This window comes from Amborella trichopoda, chromosome 7 (genome assembly GCF_054954075.1).
Source record: "Amborella trichopoda isolate Santa Cruz 75 chromosome 7, AtrichopodaSantaCruz75HAP2 v2.0, whole genome shotgun sequence".
Classification (NCBI taxonomy): Eukaryota; Viridiplantae; Streptophyta; class Magnoliopsida; order Amborellales; family Amborellaceae; genus Amborella; species Amborella trichopoda.
The window spans coordinates 39,227,099-39,246,914 of record NC_142342.1 but is presented as its reverse complement, the minus strand read 5'-3'; the positions used below and the strand labels follow the sequence as shown (position 1 = coordinate 39,246,914).

Genomic DNA, 19,816 nt, shown 5'->3' with positions numbered 1-19,816 from the left:
CAATCTTAAGAATCGTTCGAGTATTTGGACTTCGGTCTAATACCCTTTTTGTTACTTTTGGTAATACCTCATGGGGGAAGTAGCACTGGAAGGCTGTCAGATTACCGAGTGATCTCTTTCTCTTCTCCTTACCCTCAATCTCTTATTCGTCTTATTCGTTTATTCTCTTCTTCTTCTCTCCCTCTCTGCTTCTTCTTCCACTCAACCCTTATCCACTCTATCACTCTCAAACCTCTTTCCGAGCCAAGGTTATCGCCCCATTAGCTAGCCATCTCATATTTGAAAGGCACATCGCAGCGCAAGGGACCTAGAGTCGAACCGAGCCGAGAGGCAGGGGCTTTCCAAATTTGTGATCTAAGAGGGCTGCTTGAGCGCCCGAGCGTGTTACGAACCCAACTCGTAAGGTAGGTCCCACCTCACACCCTAAATCTTTCTTTTTGCTGGTTATAATCACACATGCATGCACACACGCACCACAATTTCTAAGAAAGTGATCTCGCACCAGGCCCCACACCAGGTCCTCAGTTGCGAAGGAGACAAGATCAAGGGTCGACCATATTAGAAGATGTAGTTTGATGGAGCTTTTCGATAAGAACAAGGCGGTGATGGGTTAGTGTTCTCTATGCCCTAGAACGATCTCGTCCCGTTATCATTTTCTCTTCAAGGGGTGGAGTCTCATAGTGAGGCCGAATATCAAGTGCTCATCATAGGCCTGGAAATTGCTTCTTACATGGAGCTGAAAGACTTGGTCATCTTCAAAGACTCTGAATTGGTAATACGGCAGCTCAAGGGAGTGTATGATGTAACAATCTCAAATTTTACTACAACACCACCAAATCCCTCATGGCAGAACTCGAAGGGGTCTTCCTCAAGCATGTCCCGTGAAGGCTCAATTCACAAGCTGACGCACTCGCCAAACTGGGTGTGACCATCCAAATCCCAATAAAAGAGCTAACACCAATATGGGTAGCCAAAGGGAGACTCGTCAAGCTCATGGATGGACTTGATAGTGACGCTGAGCGGTATTTGTTCCCAAAGTGCCCACTGTACCGATTCAATACATTGTTTGCTGCCAAAGATACCCTTAAAGCTTCAAGCAGTTCTCAAGAACCTCACATAATGGAGATAAACAATGAAGAACCAGAATCTCCGACACCATTATGTGCTGAAGTCGAGCAAGTTGAATATTGGAGGATGCCTATACTCGACTACTGGACGCTCCGAAAATGTGATGACGGATTAATCAATTAAGATGTTTAAAGAAACATGACACTCCAAATAAACAACCCGAGGACAACACACTCCGGTCCAAATTCGCCCACGCATTCTGTATCATAGAAATATAGGTTTTATATATATTACTAGGAACAAACAAGTTCCATATATTTAATCCGTTGTTACAATTTATATCAGCCTAAACTAGGCCTACCATGGGGTATTATGAGCCCGTATATCTACCTTTACATAAGGTTCTCATATTACCTGGGGAGGCTTTTGTAAATCACTGAGATGATTCATGGACTAAAACAATGAACAATTTGAAAAGGAAAAAAAAAAACTCTATGGTTTTGCCTCAAAGCTTAGCTCACCTCCATGGTCGAAGTGAACAGTGCAAGGTAATCAAGGGGAAATGCTTCAAGATGGAACATCATGTAATGGTCAAGGTGGTACTTGATAAGGAAAGCAAAAGTAAATTGGAGAGATGGAAGGCTTGTACAAAGATGATAAAGTAGGGAGAAATAAGAAAGGAAGCTTCCAGATTGTTTCACAAACCTCTTAGTGATCTTTTGGAGAGAAGACCATAATTTATTGGTTCCTATGAGAGGGTATCAAAATAAGAAAAGCCTCATCGCATAACCCTTCGAAATTTGCAATTCAAGCATTCAAAAACCTTTACATCGATAATCTCGGCTTGAAATATTATGGTTGTAGAAAAAATTAGGATTTCAAGCTCTAAAAATAGTGTATATTGAAACAAATTATTTAGGCTGTCTATTTCACCTTAAAAATAAGTGTTAAAAAATCTGCAAGATGTATACATTTTTTTAGTTTCAAATTTTATCGTTGTTGTTGGAAATTGATTTTAGGGCAATTATAGAGATTTCCGTTGCCAAATGTGCATTCCGGTGAGGATTTGAGGTGGGGTTATTTTGCTTTCATAAAGCCTAGAGCTTATAGAAACATACAAATAGTTTATGGAGGAGAAATGGCTAGAAAAATGGCCAAAATAACAAGAGAAGTTGATGGTATGTGAATCCCCAAAGCTTCCAAGGAAAACTGATTGTTCTTTCCCTCATAAAACCTATAACAAATTTTCCCTTCTAATAAGGATAGGACAAAAAGTTGATTTCATGCCCATGTATCATCTAACTCTTTGGTCTCTGATGCAGGGAAAATTGAGGGAACATTAAAAACAACATGGAGCAAACCAAACACAGGCACAAGTCAAAGAAACCTAGGGTTTCTTCTTCATAGCCTAAGCTAGAGTTCCAAAAGCCTAAGCTTTTCTCTCTTTCAATTTATAAAAATATGTGGAATTCGACTTTCAAGGCTCCACACACCTCTTATGTATTATAATCCAATATTCAAAGACGTTACATATCCATACAATGATTAAAATGACATGTATATCCTAACTTAAACTTAAATTTCGTAATGACGATTTTATCTATGTGAATAATATTCATGAACATAATTCGTGAATAGTACTTGCGAATAGTATTTATGAAGTAAATAAAAAAATAAAAACCCTAGAATCCTTAAAAAACTAAAAAAACCTTGAAATAAATCTTAAAAATAAAAATATAATATACATCATTTGAAATTGAATAAATATAGAAAATAAGAACAATTTTATGTCCATCATTCTCCCTTGATTGGAGAAAACCCGTCCTCGAGTTTTGAAGTGTGCTAAGATGAAATTGGCGTTAATCTAGCAATATTATTCAACTCGAATATTATAAACATGATCATGGGACTTGTGGGTTACTGCACTAATCAAAACATGATGATTATACATTAGAACTAAGAAACTATCGAAGAAAGAATCATTGTATGCCAATAGAATATTTTTAATCATATAAACTTATTGAAATCGCATCACTTCAACCATGCAACCCTGTTGAATTTACCCAGACTCAGCTCTAGAACATACTATAGGTTCATCTTTGGGATCAGAGACTAAACCAACATTTTCACCTATCAATTCTTGTTTGAGTCCTTCATCTCTTTCCTCATTAAATGCCAATTCAACCACAAAATCTTGATTATCATCATAGATTGGATCTCCTACAAGATCTTGTTATATAAGATCTTGTTATTCATCTAAGTATGCGTCGAAGAATGGTGGCAAATCCCAATCCTCATCCTGCTGTTTTTTTATATGATCTGTATCAAAATCAAGAATCTCATCCTCTAAATCGAAAACCCTAGAGTGATATTCCTAATATCTAGGTCTTCTATCACTATCCTCATCACTCGACTCCCCACGTAGAACGTGAAAGTGAAAAGGCATGTACTCGAAATCCTCTTAGACTGAAAAATCACCATCTTGCCCATTATTGAGGCTCGTGAACTATTGTGCCAACTTCTAACTTGCCTTTCAAATTCCTCAATTCTGTCATCTATGGATCATGCAACGGATCTATAAAAATCCCCCTTCTACAACCCCTTCTCGCTATCATCGCCAAAATAAAAAACCCTAGGCAAATGATCAGCAAAACTGTTGAAATCAGCAAGATCTAGGCTGTTTAGGCAAAACTTTGGCAAAAATTAGCAAACCCTAAACCCCCATTGTAACTTCCCTTCTTTGTTGTTGATCTAGGGCATAAAAAATGTGGTGCTACAGTAACTCTGTACACTGCTACATTAACATCATACCATACTACAGTGACTCCGCACACTGCTAAAGTGATTTCTTTGTAGATTGCGGGCTCGTATAGCATTTGATGCAAGGAAATAGAGGGAACAATAAAAACTACAAGGAGCAAACTAGATTCAAGCACAAGTCGAAGAAACCTAGTTCTTCTCCATACATCAAGTTAGGGTTCCAAAAGCTTAAGCTTTTATCTCTTTCAATTTCTTAAAATATGTGAAATTTGACCCTCTTAGGGCCTCACATACCTCTTATATATTATAATTCAATATTCAAATATATTAAATATCCATACAATGATTAAAATGACCTATGTATCCTAACTTAAATTTCATAATGATAGTTTTACCCCTATAATAGTACCCGTAAACACTACTCGTGAATAATACTTATGAAGAGTATTTATGTAGTAAATAAAAAAATAAAGACCCTAGAATTGCTAAAAAAAAACTAAAAAACCCTAGAAATAACCCTAAAACCAAAACTATAATATACATCCTTTGAAATTGAATAAAAATAAAGTAATAAGAACAAGTTTTCCCTCCATCACTTTCTCACCCATGCTTCATTCTAACTCTATATAAACCCCACACCTTGATCATTTGATGATGGACAAGGAAAAAATAAAAATAAAGCACCCAAAAAAGTAAAAGAAAATGATAAAGGATGAGAGCTTATACCCTCTTTTCAAAGTCTGTAAGAGAATCTATCTCAAAAGGATTTTTTTTCACATGACCAAAAATAAGGGATTATATACTATGAGACCATTTACCTTTGTTACAAGGAGGTCATAGATACTCCTAGTCATTTGATTTCAAATTGAACCGCTTAAGGTGTGTCATGAAATTCAAGAAATTTTTCTTTAAGTTTTGAACATGGTCAATGATGCACTCAAAATCACATATTGAAAATCTGATAGACAAGAGTGATTGTGAACTCCTTAAACAAAATAAACTGTTCTTCTTGTAGACACCCCCTAGAAATTCTAGCTAAGGGAACTCCTAAAAACCTTGATTCTGGTCCTTAAGGACCACACAAACCCTAGTAGACCATAGGCAACCTAGACCCAATTTAATTAACCCAAACTACCCAAATCTTATCCCAACTTTAAGTAGAGCTCAAGAGCTTTCCAACGGTCTAAGAATCGCCTGAATCGGACCTACGGATAAAAAAGATATAACAAATAACAATTTAGTCCATGTGGGCTGATGACGTAGTCAACGCATCTGATGATGCAGTAAACATGTTTTTTTTTAATTAGATAAGGATAAAACTTCAATATAAATTAAAAAAAATCCAAAAACAACTAAAAAAAAGAGATCAGAAACCATAAAGAAATCCCTTAGAAATTCTCGAAATTAAAAAAATAGCCCCAAAATAGGAAAAAACTTTAGAAAATTCCTAAAAATTTAGGCAAAATCCCAAAAAATTAGAGAAAATCTCTGAAGTCGTATTCAGCCTATGGAGATCCTAAAAACCTTAGAAAACTAAGGAAATTCTCCTCCAATCCCAAGAAACCTACCTAAAATTCTCAACTTTTTCCCCTGCCTTAGGAACCCTAGATTTAGGTAAAAGAACCTTAGATCTACTAATTCTAGTAAGCAAAGGCATCCAAAAAAGGAGATGGTGGCGTAAATAGGAAGAGAAGCCTGATCCAAGCCCGAAACTCAAGGTTTCGAGTCCCTAGAGGTAAATATATCTTTTTTTGCTTAATTTAGTTTTTTTTTTTTCTTCATTTAATTATCTGTTTTATTTTATTTTTTCTGGAAATTAATTCATCATTAGATCTAATTAAGTTTAGAAACGTTTTTTGTCAAAATATGGATTTGGAGCTGGCGCAGTCAGTGGGCTCAGAAAAAAACCGGATCTGTATAGATTTGGGATTTTTCTAAGCCTATAATTCAAGTAACCCCACTTTCTTTACTGTTTCAAAAAGGAACTCAATTTTTTGAGCAGATCTCATCACAGATATTGGTGCAGATCTGACTGTAAACAGTTTGGTGCCCACCGTGGGGCATCTTGAGCTTTAGATCCATATTTTAGACTTAAAAGGCTTATTCTTTTTCTCATATTTATTTATTCAACAAAAATAAAAATAAAAAGTATAAAAAAATAAAAGAAGAAAAACAAGGTAGATTTGAAAAGATTTCTTTTTTATTAGATTCGATCTTTTCTTTTTAGATCTTATTTTTTCTCTCTTCATAAAAAATTTAGGATCTTTTTTCTCTTAATCTTTATGATCTTTTGGATTGTTTAGATCATATATTCTTTTAGATTCATCTTTTATATCAATCATTATTATTATTATTATTATTTAGATCTTCTTTTATATCAATCATTATTATTATTATTATTTAGATCTTCTTTTATATCTATTTTGATCATCTTTAGCATAAGATCATCTTTAGATCTATCTTTTAGAGCATATTTAAATCAATCTTTAGATCATCATTATCTTTTTTAGATAATCTTCTTTTATATCTCATCTTGATCATCTTTATCTATAGATAATCTTTTAGATCATCTTTATCATCTAGAACATCTTTCGATTCATCTTGATATCATCTATATCTTATTTATCATATTTATCATATCTTCTTTTATTCATACTTTTCATCTTTAGATCACATTTATCGTTTTTAGATCATACTTATTTTCTTTAAGTGCATCTTTATCTTTTTAGAATACATCTTTTTTAAAAAAAAAAGAAAAAAAAAAAAAAAAGGAGAAAGAATCTTGATCTCTTTTGATAAAATAAATTTTTTTAAAATAAAAAAAGAAAGACAAAAAAGGATATATCTAGGCCTTCTCTACTTTATCTATTTAGAATAGAATAGATCTCATTTTTTATCTTATATTTTGTTGTTAAATCTTATCTGCATAGCCTATAATTTTCTTGACATTATCCTCTCTCTTCTTCTTTTTTTTGAAGAAAAATCTTTTCTTTTAGATGCATCTTTATCTTATTTTTTTATTAGATAGCTAAAAAAAAAAAAAGATAAAAAAAAAGAAGAAGAAGAAATTTTTTGTTGCATAATTTTCTAGTCATGTGTGTAGTTCATGATGACTCAGATACTTAGTCTACTACCCATACTAGACCCAAAGAGCTAAGCGACATGATCAATCTTTTAACGACACCGATCCCCATTACATTTAGTGATGATGGCATACTTTCGGATTTCAATCGTTTTCATGCCCATCCACTTTATATCTCTATTTTCATAAGAGGTTATGAAATCAGGAGAGTGATGGTTGACAATGGGGCATCTCTGAACATATGTCCCTTGAAAACTATTACAAGAGTAGGGTTATCATAAACAGACCTTGAGGTCTCAAACATCTCAATTGCAGCCTATGATGGGGCTCTAAGAGAAACTTTAGGGATCATCCCTCTCACTCTTAAGATTGGGCCAGTGGTCCAAATAGTGAGGTTTTATGTCCTTGACATTGAACCTTCTTTCAATCTACTTATTGGCAAGCCATGGCTACATGAAAATCTTGTTGTGACCTCCACTTTGCACCAACGCCTGAAGTTCCCAACTGTTGGAGGAGTGGCTCGTGTACGTTTAGATGTAGTCAAATTGAAAATCCAAGAGATCCCACCTCTAGCATATAAGGAAAATTGTGCTATGATCCATGAAACACATGAAGTGTCTGAGAAATTGAAAATTTATTATAGTCATTATGATTTCGGTTTGTGCACAGCATGGAATATGTTATTGGCTCAGGGGTACTACCCCGGCTCTGACCTTATAAAAAATGGGCAAGGTGTTGCTGAGGCAATTACTCATCCCCCTCATGCTAAAGTAGACACTGACGATCGAAGAGGGTTGGGTTGCACACTTTCTAAACTTCAATGTATACTCAAATCTTCTCAGCATCCAAGTTTTATTCTTGGAGGAATTCAAGGTCTTGACTACCAAAAGACCGAATCTCTTCCAAAACCAAAGATCATAATTGAAATTCCTCTAGAAGAAGAGCTGGAAAACTTTCCTGGCTTACACTTGGAGCCCATATTGTGGCTACCACCTCCTCGGCTCCCAAGCAAATTAGGGAAATTACTGAAAATTTGAGCATTACTCCCTTATCTATTGAATCCATCAAGGGGATACAATGACACTTTCAAGTCCCTATGCCAAAAAACAGGCATCCTGCACGAAGCCTCTCTAACACCATTACCTTTCCGATTGTAGAAAATGCAGTCAAGACCCTTGACAAACTCAGTGAAAACTTAAACGAAGTCAAAGGAAGAAAATGAAAATGAAACAAATGAGGACTAACCTGCCAATGAAAATTTCGAGGCGGATGAAGAACCTTCCACTGAGGAACTCATGTTCCAAGCTGAGCAGTTGAAGACAAGATTCGACGGTAGTTCTATTGCTATTATCGAAGAGACCTTAGACATTAATCTAGGAACTGAGAAAGATCCGAAGATCACAATAATTGGAAGCTCTCTGTCACCAGAAGAACAAGACAACATGATCTCCCTCTTAAAAGATTACATTGACATATTTACCTGGTCCTATAAAGATATGCCTGGCTTAAATCCCGAATTGGTACGACACCATCTTGTACTCCATAAAGGGGCAGGAGCCATCAAACAGAGACTACATCGACAAAAGCCTTACTTGGAGTTGAAGATAAAAGAAGAGATTGATAAAGTTTTAAAGGCAAAGTTCATCTTACCTATGGACTATCCGAATTGGTTAGTCAATATCATAGTAGTACCTAAGAAAGATGAGAGAATCAGAGTTTGTATCGACTATAGGGACCTAAACAAAACATGTCTAAAGGATGACTTTCCTCTTCCAAATATAAATGACCTAGTTGACAACACTGCTGGATACCAAATCCTATCCTTCATGGACGGTTTCTCTAGCTACAATCAGATCCTCATGGCGAAAGAAGGCCAGAAAAAAACTTCCTTCATCACGCAATAGGGGACATACTGCTATAAAGTCATGCCTTTTGGTCTTAAAAATGCTAGGGGAACCTACCAAAGGGCCATGACTACTATATTTCATGCCTTGATGCATGACATTATGGAAGACTATGTGGATGACATCCTCGTCAAATCAATAACTTGGGATGCTCATCTTCCCAATTTGAAAAGAGTATTTGACCGACTTCTAGAGCATCAATTAAAGCTGAATCCTTAGAAGTGCGTGTTTGGTGTTGAGTCTGGCAAGTTTCTTGACCTTATTGTGAGCCAAAGAGGAATAGAAGTGGACCCAATGAAAACTAAGGCTATCTCAGAAATGCCACCTCCAAAGAATATTCGAGAAATTCGTGGGTTGCAAGGTAGAATACAGGATATCCGGAGATTTATATCCCTATTAGCTGAGAAATGTGGTCTATTCAATTGTCTATTAAAGAAAGACACCTCCTTTATTTGGGATGAGACATGTCAAAAAGCCTTCGACCATATAAGGGAGTACCTTTCTAACCGATTGATCTTGAGTCCACCTGATTCCAACAAATCTCTATTCCTTTACCTTGTTGTGACAAATAAGACAATGGGGGCGATGTTAGGGCAATATAATGACCAAGGAAAAGAGAAGACCATCTACTACATCAGTAAGACAATGGTTGACTATGAAATACGATACTCGGATGTGGAAAAACATTGTCTAACCTTAGTGTGGGCAACTCAAAAGTTGAGGCATTATATGTTGTCTCATACTATCAAGTTGATATCCAAGATAGATCCACTCAAGTACCTGCTAGAAAGACATGTTTTAAATGGACGATTAGTCAAATGCAGAATGCTTCTAAGTGAATATGACATCGAATATGTTGCTCAGAAATCAGTCAAAGGGGCAATTTCTGATCATTTAGCTGAACATGCCTTACCTGACTGCGTCCCCATCAAAACGGATCTCCTTGATGAGGACCTCTTTGTCATTGAGGATTCCACTTGGGAGTTATACTTTGATGGGGCTAGGAATGAATATGGCACTGGTGTCAGAGTCATCCTATGCTCTCTAGAGAAAATAATGTTTTCAACCGCTATAAAACTCAAATTTTCGTGCACAAGCAACATTGCAAAATATGAAGCCTTAAGAGCTGGTCTTGAGAATGCTTGTGAACTCCAAATTGAATAATTACGGGTCATGGGGGATTCTTTGCTTGTAATAAATCAAACTAACGAAGAATGGAAGGTTAAAGACAAAAAGCTCCAGCTCTACCAGGACTCAATTGCAAAGTTGTCAAAGTGCTTCAAAAGAGTAACCTTTCAACATGTGACTCGGAAAAACAACCGGTTCACCGATACCTAGCCACTTTCGCATTAATGGTGAACATTCATTCCCAAATGAGTGTCCAACCATTCTACATTAGACACAAGAGTAATCTTTCTCCTCCCAAGATGGAGTCCGAAGAAGAAGATCAAGAATCAGAGAGGGAAGAAGAAGTGTTCACCCTGGGGGCCAACCAGATAGCCAAAGCTAAGCTTTGGTATCATGCTGTATCAGTCTTACTGAAAGATGAAACGTATCCCGAAGGAACCTCAAAGAGAGACATGAACACCTTAAGAAGATTCTCAATCAACTTCTTGATCAAAGATGACATCCTCTATAAGAAGTCATTTGAAGGAATCCTCCAGAGGTGTATTGATCAACCAGAGGTCGACACGGTGCTCAAAGAACTACACAACGAAGGAGGACACGCATGGGCAGCACTCTTAGCTCAAAAAGTCAAAAGACAAGGATACTACTGGACTACTATGGCCGAAGACTGTTGGAAATATATGAAGAGACGTCCTAAATTTCAAGTTTATGAGGATCTCATATATGTTCCTTCCATGCTACTCAATCTAACACCTCTGCAAGAGTTAAAAGAAATCAAACCCCAAGAAATTTTAAGGGGACCATCTGGGCCACTTTCACAGGATTTTCTGAATAACCCACCTATATGGGATGAAGAACCATACTTTAAAGATCAAATCTTATTATTTCTTGAAGAGAAAGGATCCAAAAAAAATGATAGGAGCAGCGGCATGATTTCACTACTTGGGGCACCCCACATACAAAGAAAAGAAGAAGATCCAACAGAAGCAGACGTATCCACCAGTTTGATAGGGATCGCCCCATATGATGAAAATACTATAGAGGCGGTCTCATCTAAGATACTGATTGTCTCATCAAATGGAGAAGACCCTACAGGGGCAACCTTGTCAAACCACTTGATAAGGATACCCTCACTTGATGATGAAAATAAAGCAAGGGCAATCGGTGAGGCCCACGCCTTATATGAGGACTCCCAAAATTCCTTGAGGCGATGTGCTCATCAAGAGCAACATGAAATTGTAACGGAAAAAGATTACCGAAAAGGTGTGGGGTGATCACTTATGTATCTCTTTCAAATAAGCCAAGTGGGGCATCCATGCTCTGCTTAGGCATTCTACTCTGTGGTATTGACAACCTAAGGAGTTGAAAAATAAAAAATAAAAAAAATAAATAAAAAAAAGGAAAAAATATGAGATTAGCCTACCTAACAAGATATTGAAGGATTAGGAAGCTTAGAGTGACTCCGAGTCTGGAAATCAAAGCTCGAGTAAAGGATGAAATATTCTATAAAGATTCGACAACCTTTATCAAGGAAGTATCAGATACCAACTAGGAGCAAGGAAAATCGAAGGATAATCAAGACTAGGACCTTCCTGCCATTTGGAAGTAGGAAGGATAATCGAGTTCTTATTTGTTTTTTTAGGATGAAGTGCCAAAAGAAGGAAAAAAACACCACCAACTCTTCTCCTCCTCCTCTATTTCCATCTTCTTCAAAAGAAAAGAAAAAAAAAAAAAAATCTACCAAGATGAAAATCGAAAAGAATCTCGAGCGTTGGAAAAAAAGTCATTGGGATGAACAACCGAAAGGGACCCTAGTAGCAGAGAGAAAAAAAAAAGAAGGAAAAAAAAGAAAAAGAAAAAGAAATCTGTTGGGCTGAAAATCTGAAATGAACCCCAAGCATTGGAAAAAAAGCTACCAGGCTGAACACCCGAAAGGGACCCCGGGGTGATAGAAAAATAGAACTTCTCTATCTGTTTTGTCTCTTCTCCAAAATCTCCAGAAATTCTTCTCTTCTCAAGTCAGAATGAAGTCAGAAAGCAAAGGAAGGCATCAGTCCAAGTAAAAATTGAAGAGGCTCAACTATCTGAACTTCAAAAGAATGGTAGTGGAGGAACAAAATTGGAAGTCCAAGGATATTTTGAGCACTTTGAGGCACATCTCATATTATACAAGACACCGGTTTGCTCGAAAAAACAAAAAAAAGTCTTCCTTGAATTGTGGCATAAAAGCCAAGATTGGAAGATGAGGAAGTACTTAGTGATTCCTCGTCCTGACAGTCCAAAGTAGAGGCTCAACAAGCTCATGAAAAAAAAAAAAAAAAAAAGGAAGAAAAAAAAAAACAAAAAAAAGAAAAGAAAAGAGAGAGCTTTATGGTAGCATGAGCCTAAATTGCTTACCAAAAACTTGCTTTTCAAAATTTCTCATCCATCTTTAAAATTTCCCCTATGTGTTTCAGGAGTTTTCAAAAACCTTAATTTCTTTAGTTAAAACGTAGCTCGAAACTCTGTTTCTGTTTCAAAATTCAAACTATCTTCAAAACCTTCTAAAATGTTTAAAAAACAAAGGAGTTTCATGGAGGCTGGGATTTGATGCATCCGCCGCCACCAAATCCTGGATTGCCATGCTTGCAAACCCTTGGGAATACAGAGACCAACCCATAGGTTCCCATACCAAAAAGCCTGAACTTGTGGACCCCAATAATCAGAATCAAAGGAAAATAAGAAGTTCAATTAGCCAGAAATTCATCATCCCATCATTTCTTCTAAATCAAAATCCCAATTGATTGGAGAATCAGACCCCGAGAAAAAGGTCTAAAGTCGAAGATGACTACACTGGCAGCTTCCCAGGTAACATTGCAGTGACTACAACAAGGAGTGTCACCAGCTCAAAGATAGCACAGTTCTTTTTTACTGTCAGTTTGGATCCCGATTGTCGGAGACCTCTCAACCGCACTGAATCAAAGATAGCAATGCCAGTTCAATATCTTACGGATCAAAAGCATCCATCGGCGTACCACCTACCCAAAGGGTACTGGTCATTCAAAAGAATGATCCCTCGAAAAATGTTTTCCTTCCCACCATGTCTCAGGTGTCTACTTCTTTGCTATTCACTTGGTGCCCCAGGTGAATGTCAAAGAGGGGCAACTGTAGACACCCCCATGTAATTTTGGCTAAGGGAACTCCTAAAAACCTTGATTCTGGTCATAAAGGACCAAACATACCCTAGTAGACCATAGGCAACATAGACTCAATTTAATTAACCCAAAACTACCCAAATCCTATCCCAACTTGAAGTAGAGCTCAAGAGCTTTCCAAAGGTCCAAGAACTGCCTAAATCGGACCTATGGATAAATAGATATAACAAATAATAATTTAGTCCATGTGGGCTGATGATGCAGTCAACTCATCCGATGACGTAGTAAACGTGTTTTTTTTAATTAAATAAGACTTAAACTTCAAGAAAAATCCAAAAAATTCCAAAACAAACTCTAAAAAAGTTAGGAAAAATCACCAATGGAGTTCTATAAATACCCCCTTCATAACCCAAAAGAAAGAGACTAGAAACCACAAAGAAATCCCTTAGAAATTCTCGAAATTAGAAAAATAGCCCAAAAATACCAAAAATAGGAAAAACCTTTAGAAAATTCCTAAAAATTTAAGCCAAATCCAAAAAATCAGAGAAAATCTCGGAAGTCATATTCAGCCTATGGACATCCCAAAAACCTTGGAAAACTAAGAAAAGTCTCTTCCAATCCCAAGAACAGGCCTAGGTAGACCGTATCTAAAATTCTCAGCTTTTTCTCCTGCCTTAGGAACCCTAGATCTAGGTAAAAGAACTTTAGATATATCAATTTCAGTAAGCAAAGGCATCCAAAACAGGAGATGGTGGCACAAATCGGAAGAGCGGCTTGATCCAAGCCCGAAACTCCGGGTTTCGGGTCCCTAGAGATAAGTATATATTTCTTTGCTTAATTTAGTTTGTTTTTATTCATTTAATTATCTATTTTATTTTATTTTTTTGAAAATTAGTTCATCATTAGATTTAATTAGGTTTAGGAGCTTTTTTTTGTCAAAATACAGATTTGGAGCTGGCGCAACTAGTGGACTTAGAAAAAAATCTGATCTGTATAGATCTGGGATTTTTCTGAGCCTATAATTCAAGCGACCCTACTTTCTTTACCTTTAAAAAAAACAACTCAGTTTTTGTAAAGATTTGAGCAGATCTCACAGAGATCAGTGCAGATTTGAGTGTAAACACTTCTCCTCTCTATTGTTTTTTTTTTCTTTTTTTACTTAAAACTTCCAAGAAATCTGCATCATCAAAAACTTGAACTTCCATTCCTACCGCTCAATTCTTTACAACATAAAAAGACTAATACATTAAAGTTAAACTAGAAACCCAAATAACCCCAAACCTAAATTTCAATCTCCTAATAAAATGATAATAATAATAATAATAATAACAATAATAGGAATAGTACTAACAACAACAACAATTTTAAGTTATTCAAGTTTTCATAGATCTGCTCCATCTACACTATTTTGAAAGCTTTAAGTTTTATAATTAAAGATAAGATATACTTTAAGGCTAGTCAAAGATTTCTAATATTGAAACCACATTATAATTAAAGATGAAGATATATTTTAAGGCTAGTCAAAGATTTCCAATATTGAAACCACATTTCTCGTCAGTATTTAAAGATGAGCTCTAATTTGATTGTTCAGAGCCTCGGCTCTATATAAACCGCACCCTACATACATTCTCAACTCTAATAGTGGGTTTTAGTACCATTGTGATGGATAGATCTTTTAAAATCTGATACCAATTGATGCAGAAAGAATGGAAAAAAGAAATAAAAAAATAAAAAATAAAAAATAATAATAATATATGGCAAGAAAATATACCCTCTCAAGATAAGCAAAAGAGTCTACTTGAAAAAGATATTTTCATATGACCTAAAATAAATATTACTTCTTTCTCTCTATTTTTTTTTGTTAACAGCTACCCTTAAACCTACCTTTCTCTCAAAGAAACCCTAGTCAATCTTAAATATTTGTTTTTTATCTTATAAAAATTAAAATTTCAATCCTACACCTTAATTCTCTATAACAAAAAAAATGACACAAATAGCCTGAACAAAACTTAGAAATCCAAATAATCTCAAACCTAAATTTCAATCTGATAATAAATTGAATAAAAAATAAAAATAAAACCTAATTGATCATTTGAGGAGTTGAAGAGTTAGAAATTAGAGACTTCGGTTAGAGAGAAAGAGCTAGTTAGAGAGAGACCCTTGCCTAGAGAGAGAAACCTCTTAGATTGAGCCATAAGTTTCCCATTCTAGAGAGACAACAAACCCAACCCTAGCCTAGAAAGTAAAGTCTCACCCTAGTACGAAAACCCATTCCCAAGGCCTCCTGGCTAGTGAGAAGGCAAGGTCACACTCCCCTTCAAGACTCATAAACTTCGGAGATTTGGAGGGGGAGACTCATATCAAACCCTTAGGAGATCTCCTGCGTTCCTTCTGCTCAACCCAACTCACCTTCTAGAGTGTGCGAGGACATCTCGCCGGTAACATATAAGCCAGGTCCCAAGACAGTCTACCTAATCGGTTTCACAAGAGCTCACAAACCCAATGCAAGCATTTTATTTTTTTGATAAATTGAAAAGGTGTTGTTCTTTTCTCATTGTGTTCTACATTTCATTTGTTGGAGTCGTATATCACCATACAAACACACGGAAAAGAACACACATCAAGGTAAAAACAAGTTACTTTTGAGTTTAGAGCAGTGGGATTCATTTATAAATATTGAAATATTTAGAGTTTTTCACATCCCAGGTCTTGTGGTGCTCTAAATGCACCTTAAGAAGAGGTTGAGCTATGCTCTTAATGAATCATTTGTCTAGGTCATAAAATGACTGGGCAGGGATGTCATCATACAAGGCATTCTTCATGGACTCGCCTGTATGAGTGTTGAAGTGAAGTTTCTTCCTACAAGATTCAGGCATTCTCTAGAGCGCTCTAGGAGTTTGGAGGGCATGGCCTTTAACCCACAAGCATTTTTAAGGAGAAATGATCTTCTCATAGATAATGTATGATATGTGGGATATTTTATGTACACATAAACACAATTTAAGGTTTACCCACTCACAATTATAGTATACACTATGTAAAATTTCAAGCCTCTAGGACACTTTCAGGATTGTACAGTCTCTCCTAATTTGCTATTGGCAAGAGTAATTGTTTCAAAATGGGGAATGTTAATTTTAGTAAAGGGTGATCAATACCAACAAAAGGAATTTCATAATTTGTTTGTTGCATTTTCATACTTGAGGCAAACTATAATTTATGTGAGTGACTCACGTTTGTGTCGTCAAATTACGATGAGAGAGGCAAGTACATATAGAGAAATCCTGAGAAATTCTCTCTAACATTTTGTGCATGGGCATGTAGTCTACACTTCGCATGCTCGCATAGGCGCCATTTTCTTGTGCTCAAGTGCAGAGGTTATTAGTGACTCTCATTTGACTCTTGCTTCTCCACAAGCTTTGGCTGCAGTTATGACTATTAAACCTAGGGTGAATAGTGTTTTGCAATCTTTAGTGACAGTTATAACGACTCACTGCCACTAGATATCATGTGAATTTTTCACCACAGTTATGGCATAGCTCTACCTCGTGTCGCCTATTTCTTTGCCACACGTCTCACTTCATTATAGATCTTTATAAACGTTGGACCAAATCAAAATCTATCCAATGCCAAATCGTTTTATGGGCAAATACGTGCGAAGTTTTTCTTTGGGTGGCTTCTCTTGAATGTGCAACTCAAAGAATCAATACAATGCTTCACTGAGCTTGGTAGTATCCCAGGGGTATTCTTGCCACAACCCAATTGTATGTTGGATCTTCCAAGTTAGGGGCATTAGATGCCTCTAAGACAATGAGCATCTCATGCCTCCCAGTCTTACTGTTGAAGCAAAGAGTTATGTTGCCTTGGCTAAGTCCAAGAACCACTACAATACAGATCATGTCAATCAGACTTCCATTTGGGACTTAAGACTTTGCAACAACGGTCTTGATTTCAGTTAACGACTTCGAAATATTATGGATCCCAAAAGCTTAGTTCCATTTCGGAATTGTCTTCAGAATTATTGTATAGAACTCAGGTTGAGCAGTTTTAGGCCCTGGTAGTGCAATCTAGACCTTGGTTGAACGTTTCATCTCGGTTATGCATGGTTATGCAGTGTTCTCCTGGTTATGCTGTTTCAGCGGTTAACCAAAGTCGAACCTAAAAGGATGAGGTTACTTTCCAGTTTTCAAGGACAAAGAAAACAACATATGTCTTGAAATATTGCACCTAGGTGGTCATCTATACATAACTGCCTATTTTCAAAATTGTTTATGAAAGACGAATCACCAAATCATATTGGAAACCAAATCTGAATCCCAATGTCATCACCCGGCAAACGAAAAATAGCATTTAAAACCAAAATTCATGTGTTTGCCTCTTTCCATAAATTCCAATTTTCAGGTAACAAAGTTGAACTTTTACAAGTTCATGTTTGGTTTAGTCCTCATGTGGTTACAGTATATCATTAGAATCTGAAAAAGAAGTGAAGTTGGACCTTTGGACCTTATTATTCAAATAGACCAAAATTCTTTGATATTAGAGCAAAGGGGACTATTATTGAACCAAGTTAAAGCACAATAACTCTTCAAAATCTTCACTTTAACCCCTTAAACGTGGGTTAGATTCCCTTATTTAATTATCTAACTATAGTAGAACTAAATTGAAAACAAAACAAACTTGAGAAGGAATGCAAACCCTCTACCACTTGCATTCAAAAGTTTGTGCATTGAATGCACAATTTATAGAGCATGTAGCAATAATGATTTGATAAGATCCAAAACTCAAATTTGCTCCTCCTTTTTTCTTTCTAATCCTCCCCATTGCTGAACTCGTTCAACCGCAGATGCAGCCTATATTGTGAAAACAATTTAAACAGACACAGATATGAATCAGTTTAGCTTTGGTTATGTAAATGCTAACAATCTCCAGAAATGGATTCTCACCTCGTTGTTCCAATTAGTCTGCCAAATGATAAATAGCAGTATTAAGGTTTGCAATGCAAGTCCACAAAGCATGCCAGACCAGATACCCTAGTAAGATGTGAATTGCCAGAAAGTCTAAGTAAGCCCAGAGCATGACAAAATTAAGCAAATATCTACAAGTATCAACTTAGTGACGATTATCGTTCTTGATATATCATAGGTGGGGCATTTCATCAGAATTACTCATGATTATCTGTTATATCGGGAATTAATTGAATAATTCCAGGACTTTAATTGACATATAGGCTATTGGGAATTCAGCAAATATATTATTTATCACGAAATAACATTTTAGTTATATATGAAAAGTTATATGGAATTAAAATATAAATATGATAATAAGTTTATAAAAGATGAAGTTGACAACAAATTCTACTTTCTATCCAAATTAAAATATCAAAAACCACTATCCAACTTAATGGCTTTGACTTGTGTATCCATTATCATTTACTTGCAAATTGCTTTCGATTTGCCTTATTGAGATATCAGAGTGACATGCTTGTTATCAAATACAAACTGCTGATTTCATTTTCAAATGACATACATGTTATCGGAAAGAGTCTTTACTGGAGAATAACAGGAGCGATTTGCAAAAAAAAATATCGAAATAGTATCTGGTCATCAACATTAGAACTAATCATGATAATTTAAAAAAAAAAAGTGCGTAGAAGATAAATGTCTCTAAGATTATCAGTAAATATGACAAGCCCCAATGGAAAACAAAATACAGAGAAATCCAGACCAGGTCATGAGAAGACCAGCAGCCAGGATTGAAGGGCAGAGATTTACATTTATTTGTTAGGCCAAAAATAGGTATATTACATTTTGAAAGTATAAGAAAGAAACAAAGGGGCCCTTACCTCTGAAACCATGAACTGTCCTTTTTAAACTTAAATCTGGTCAAAGAACAATGAATTATTTTCATTATCATAAGAGACGAAGTTAAGATTTGACCTTAACACCCATGTTGAACTTGTAACCTAAAAGGTACCCAAGAGGAAGCCCAAAAATATAATAGCAGGCCAAATTAATATAAGCCACTAAAGTTTGCCATCCTCCACCCACCGCAACACCTGCAAATACCAATTAAAAGTATAAAGCACCAACCACAATTAATAAATTACATAATTAGTCAAATGGTGATCACAAGTTAAAAAGAATTAAAAACAGCAATATGACATAGGCGGAGTTATTCTTTTTTTTTAACATGACATGAACTAGGCCGAGTTACTCAGCCGAGACTCGGCCAATGTCCGATTTCCTTGGCCGAGTCAATTTTTTGAACATTGATGCAAACTATAAGGAAATAATGCTCTCTTTCTCTCACATGTAAACAAAACACATTAAACTGAGTGTTTAGATGTGGCGCTGATGAGGCAAAACAGTGAAAGAATTGCCTGAAATGACAGGTTGAATGCTGTTAAGCACCATGGTTACTGTAAGTATGGGAGCTAACTTAGAGACAGCTTGTTGGATAATGTCACTGCTAGTAAAAAGGATGGCAATATGGTCACGGGCTGCAAGAATGACAAAACTGAAGAAAATCCCAATAATCAGAGAAGTAATAACCACCACAACAACAGAGATCTTTGCAGCCCTTGGGTGGCCACAGCCGAGTTCATTGGAAACCCGAACACTGCAAAATAAATTCCAATTAAGGAGCTGGTAAGATTGTCATTTTCCTCAAAGAATCATAAGGAAGACGAACAAAAAATATTCACATTACGCATCAGAAGAATAGCAGATCTTTAAAAAAAATTG

At 36.0% G+C, this 19,816-nt stretch overlaps 1 protein-coding gene across 3 annotated transcripts in view; it reads right to left on the bottom strand.

Moving 5' to 3' along the window:
* Positions 1 to 17,612: 17,612 nt before the first annotated feature.
* The window catches only part of LOC18422968 (protein DETOXIFICATION 35), a 38,101-nt gene continuing 35,897 nt past the window's right edge, over positions 17,613 to 19,816 (bottom strand). For all 3 annotated transcript variants that reach the window (XM_011627619.3, XM_088872471.1, XM_088872470.1), the window contains 4 exons: positions 19,453 to 19,691; positions 19,010 to 19,128; positions 18,017 to 18,103; positions 17,613 to 17,923 (listed from right to left, as the gene is read on the bottom strand). In XM_011627619.3, the coding sequence (XP_011625921.1) occupies positions 17,855 to 17,923; positions 18,017 to 18,103; positions 19,010 to 19,128; positions 19,453 to 19,691 (514 nt within the window). In that variant the 3' untranslated portion in view covers positions 17,613 to 17,854. The remainder of the gene's footprint in view (positions 17,924 to 18,016; positions 18,104 to 19,009; positions 19,129 to 19,452; positions 19,692 to 19,816) is intronic.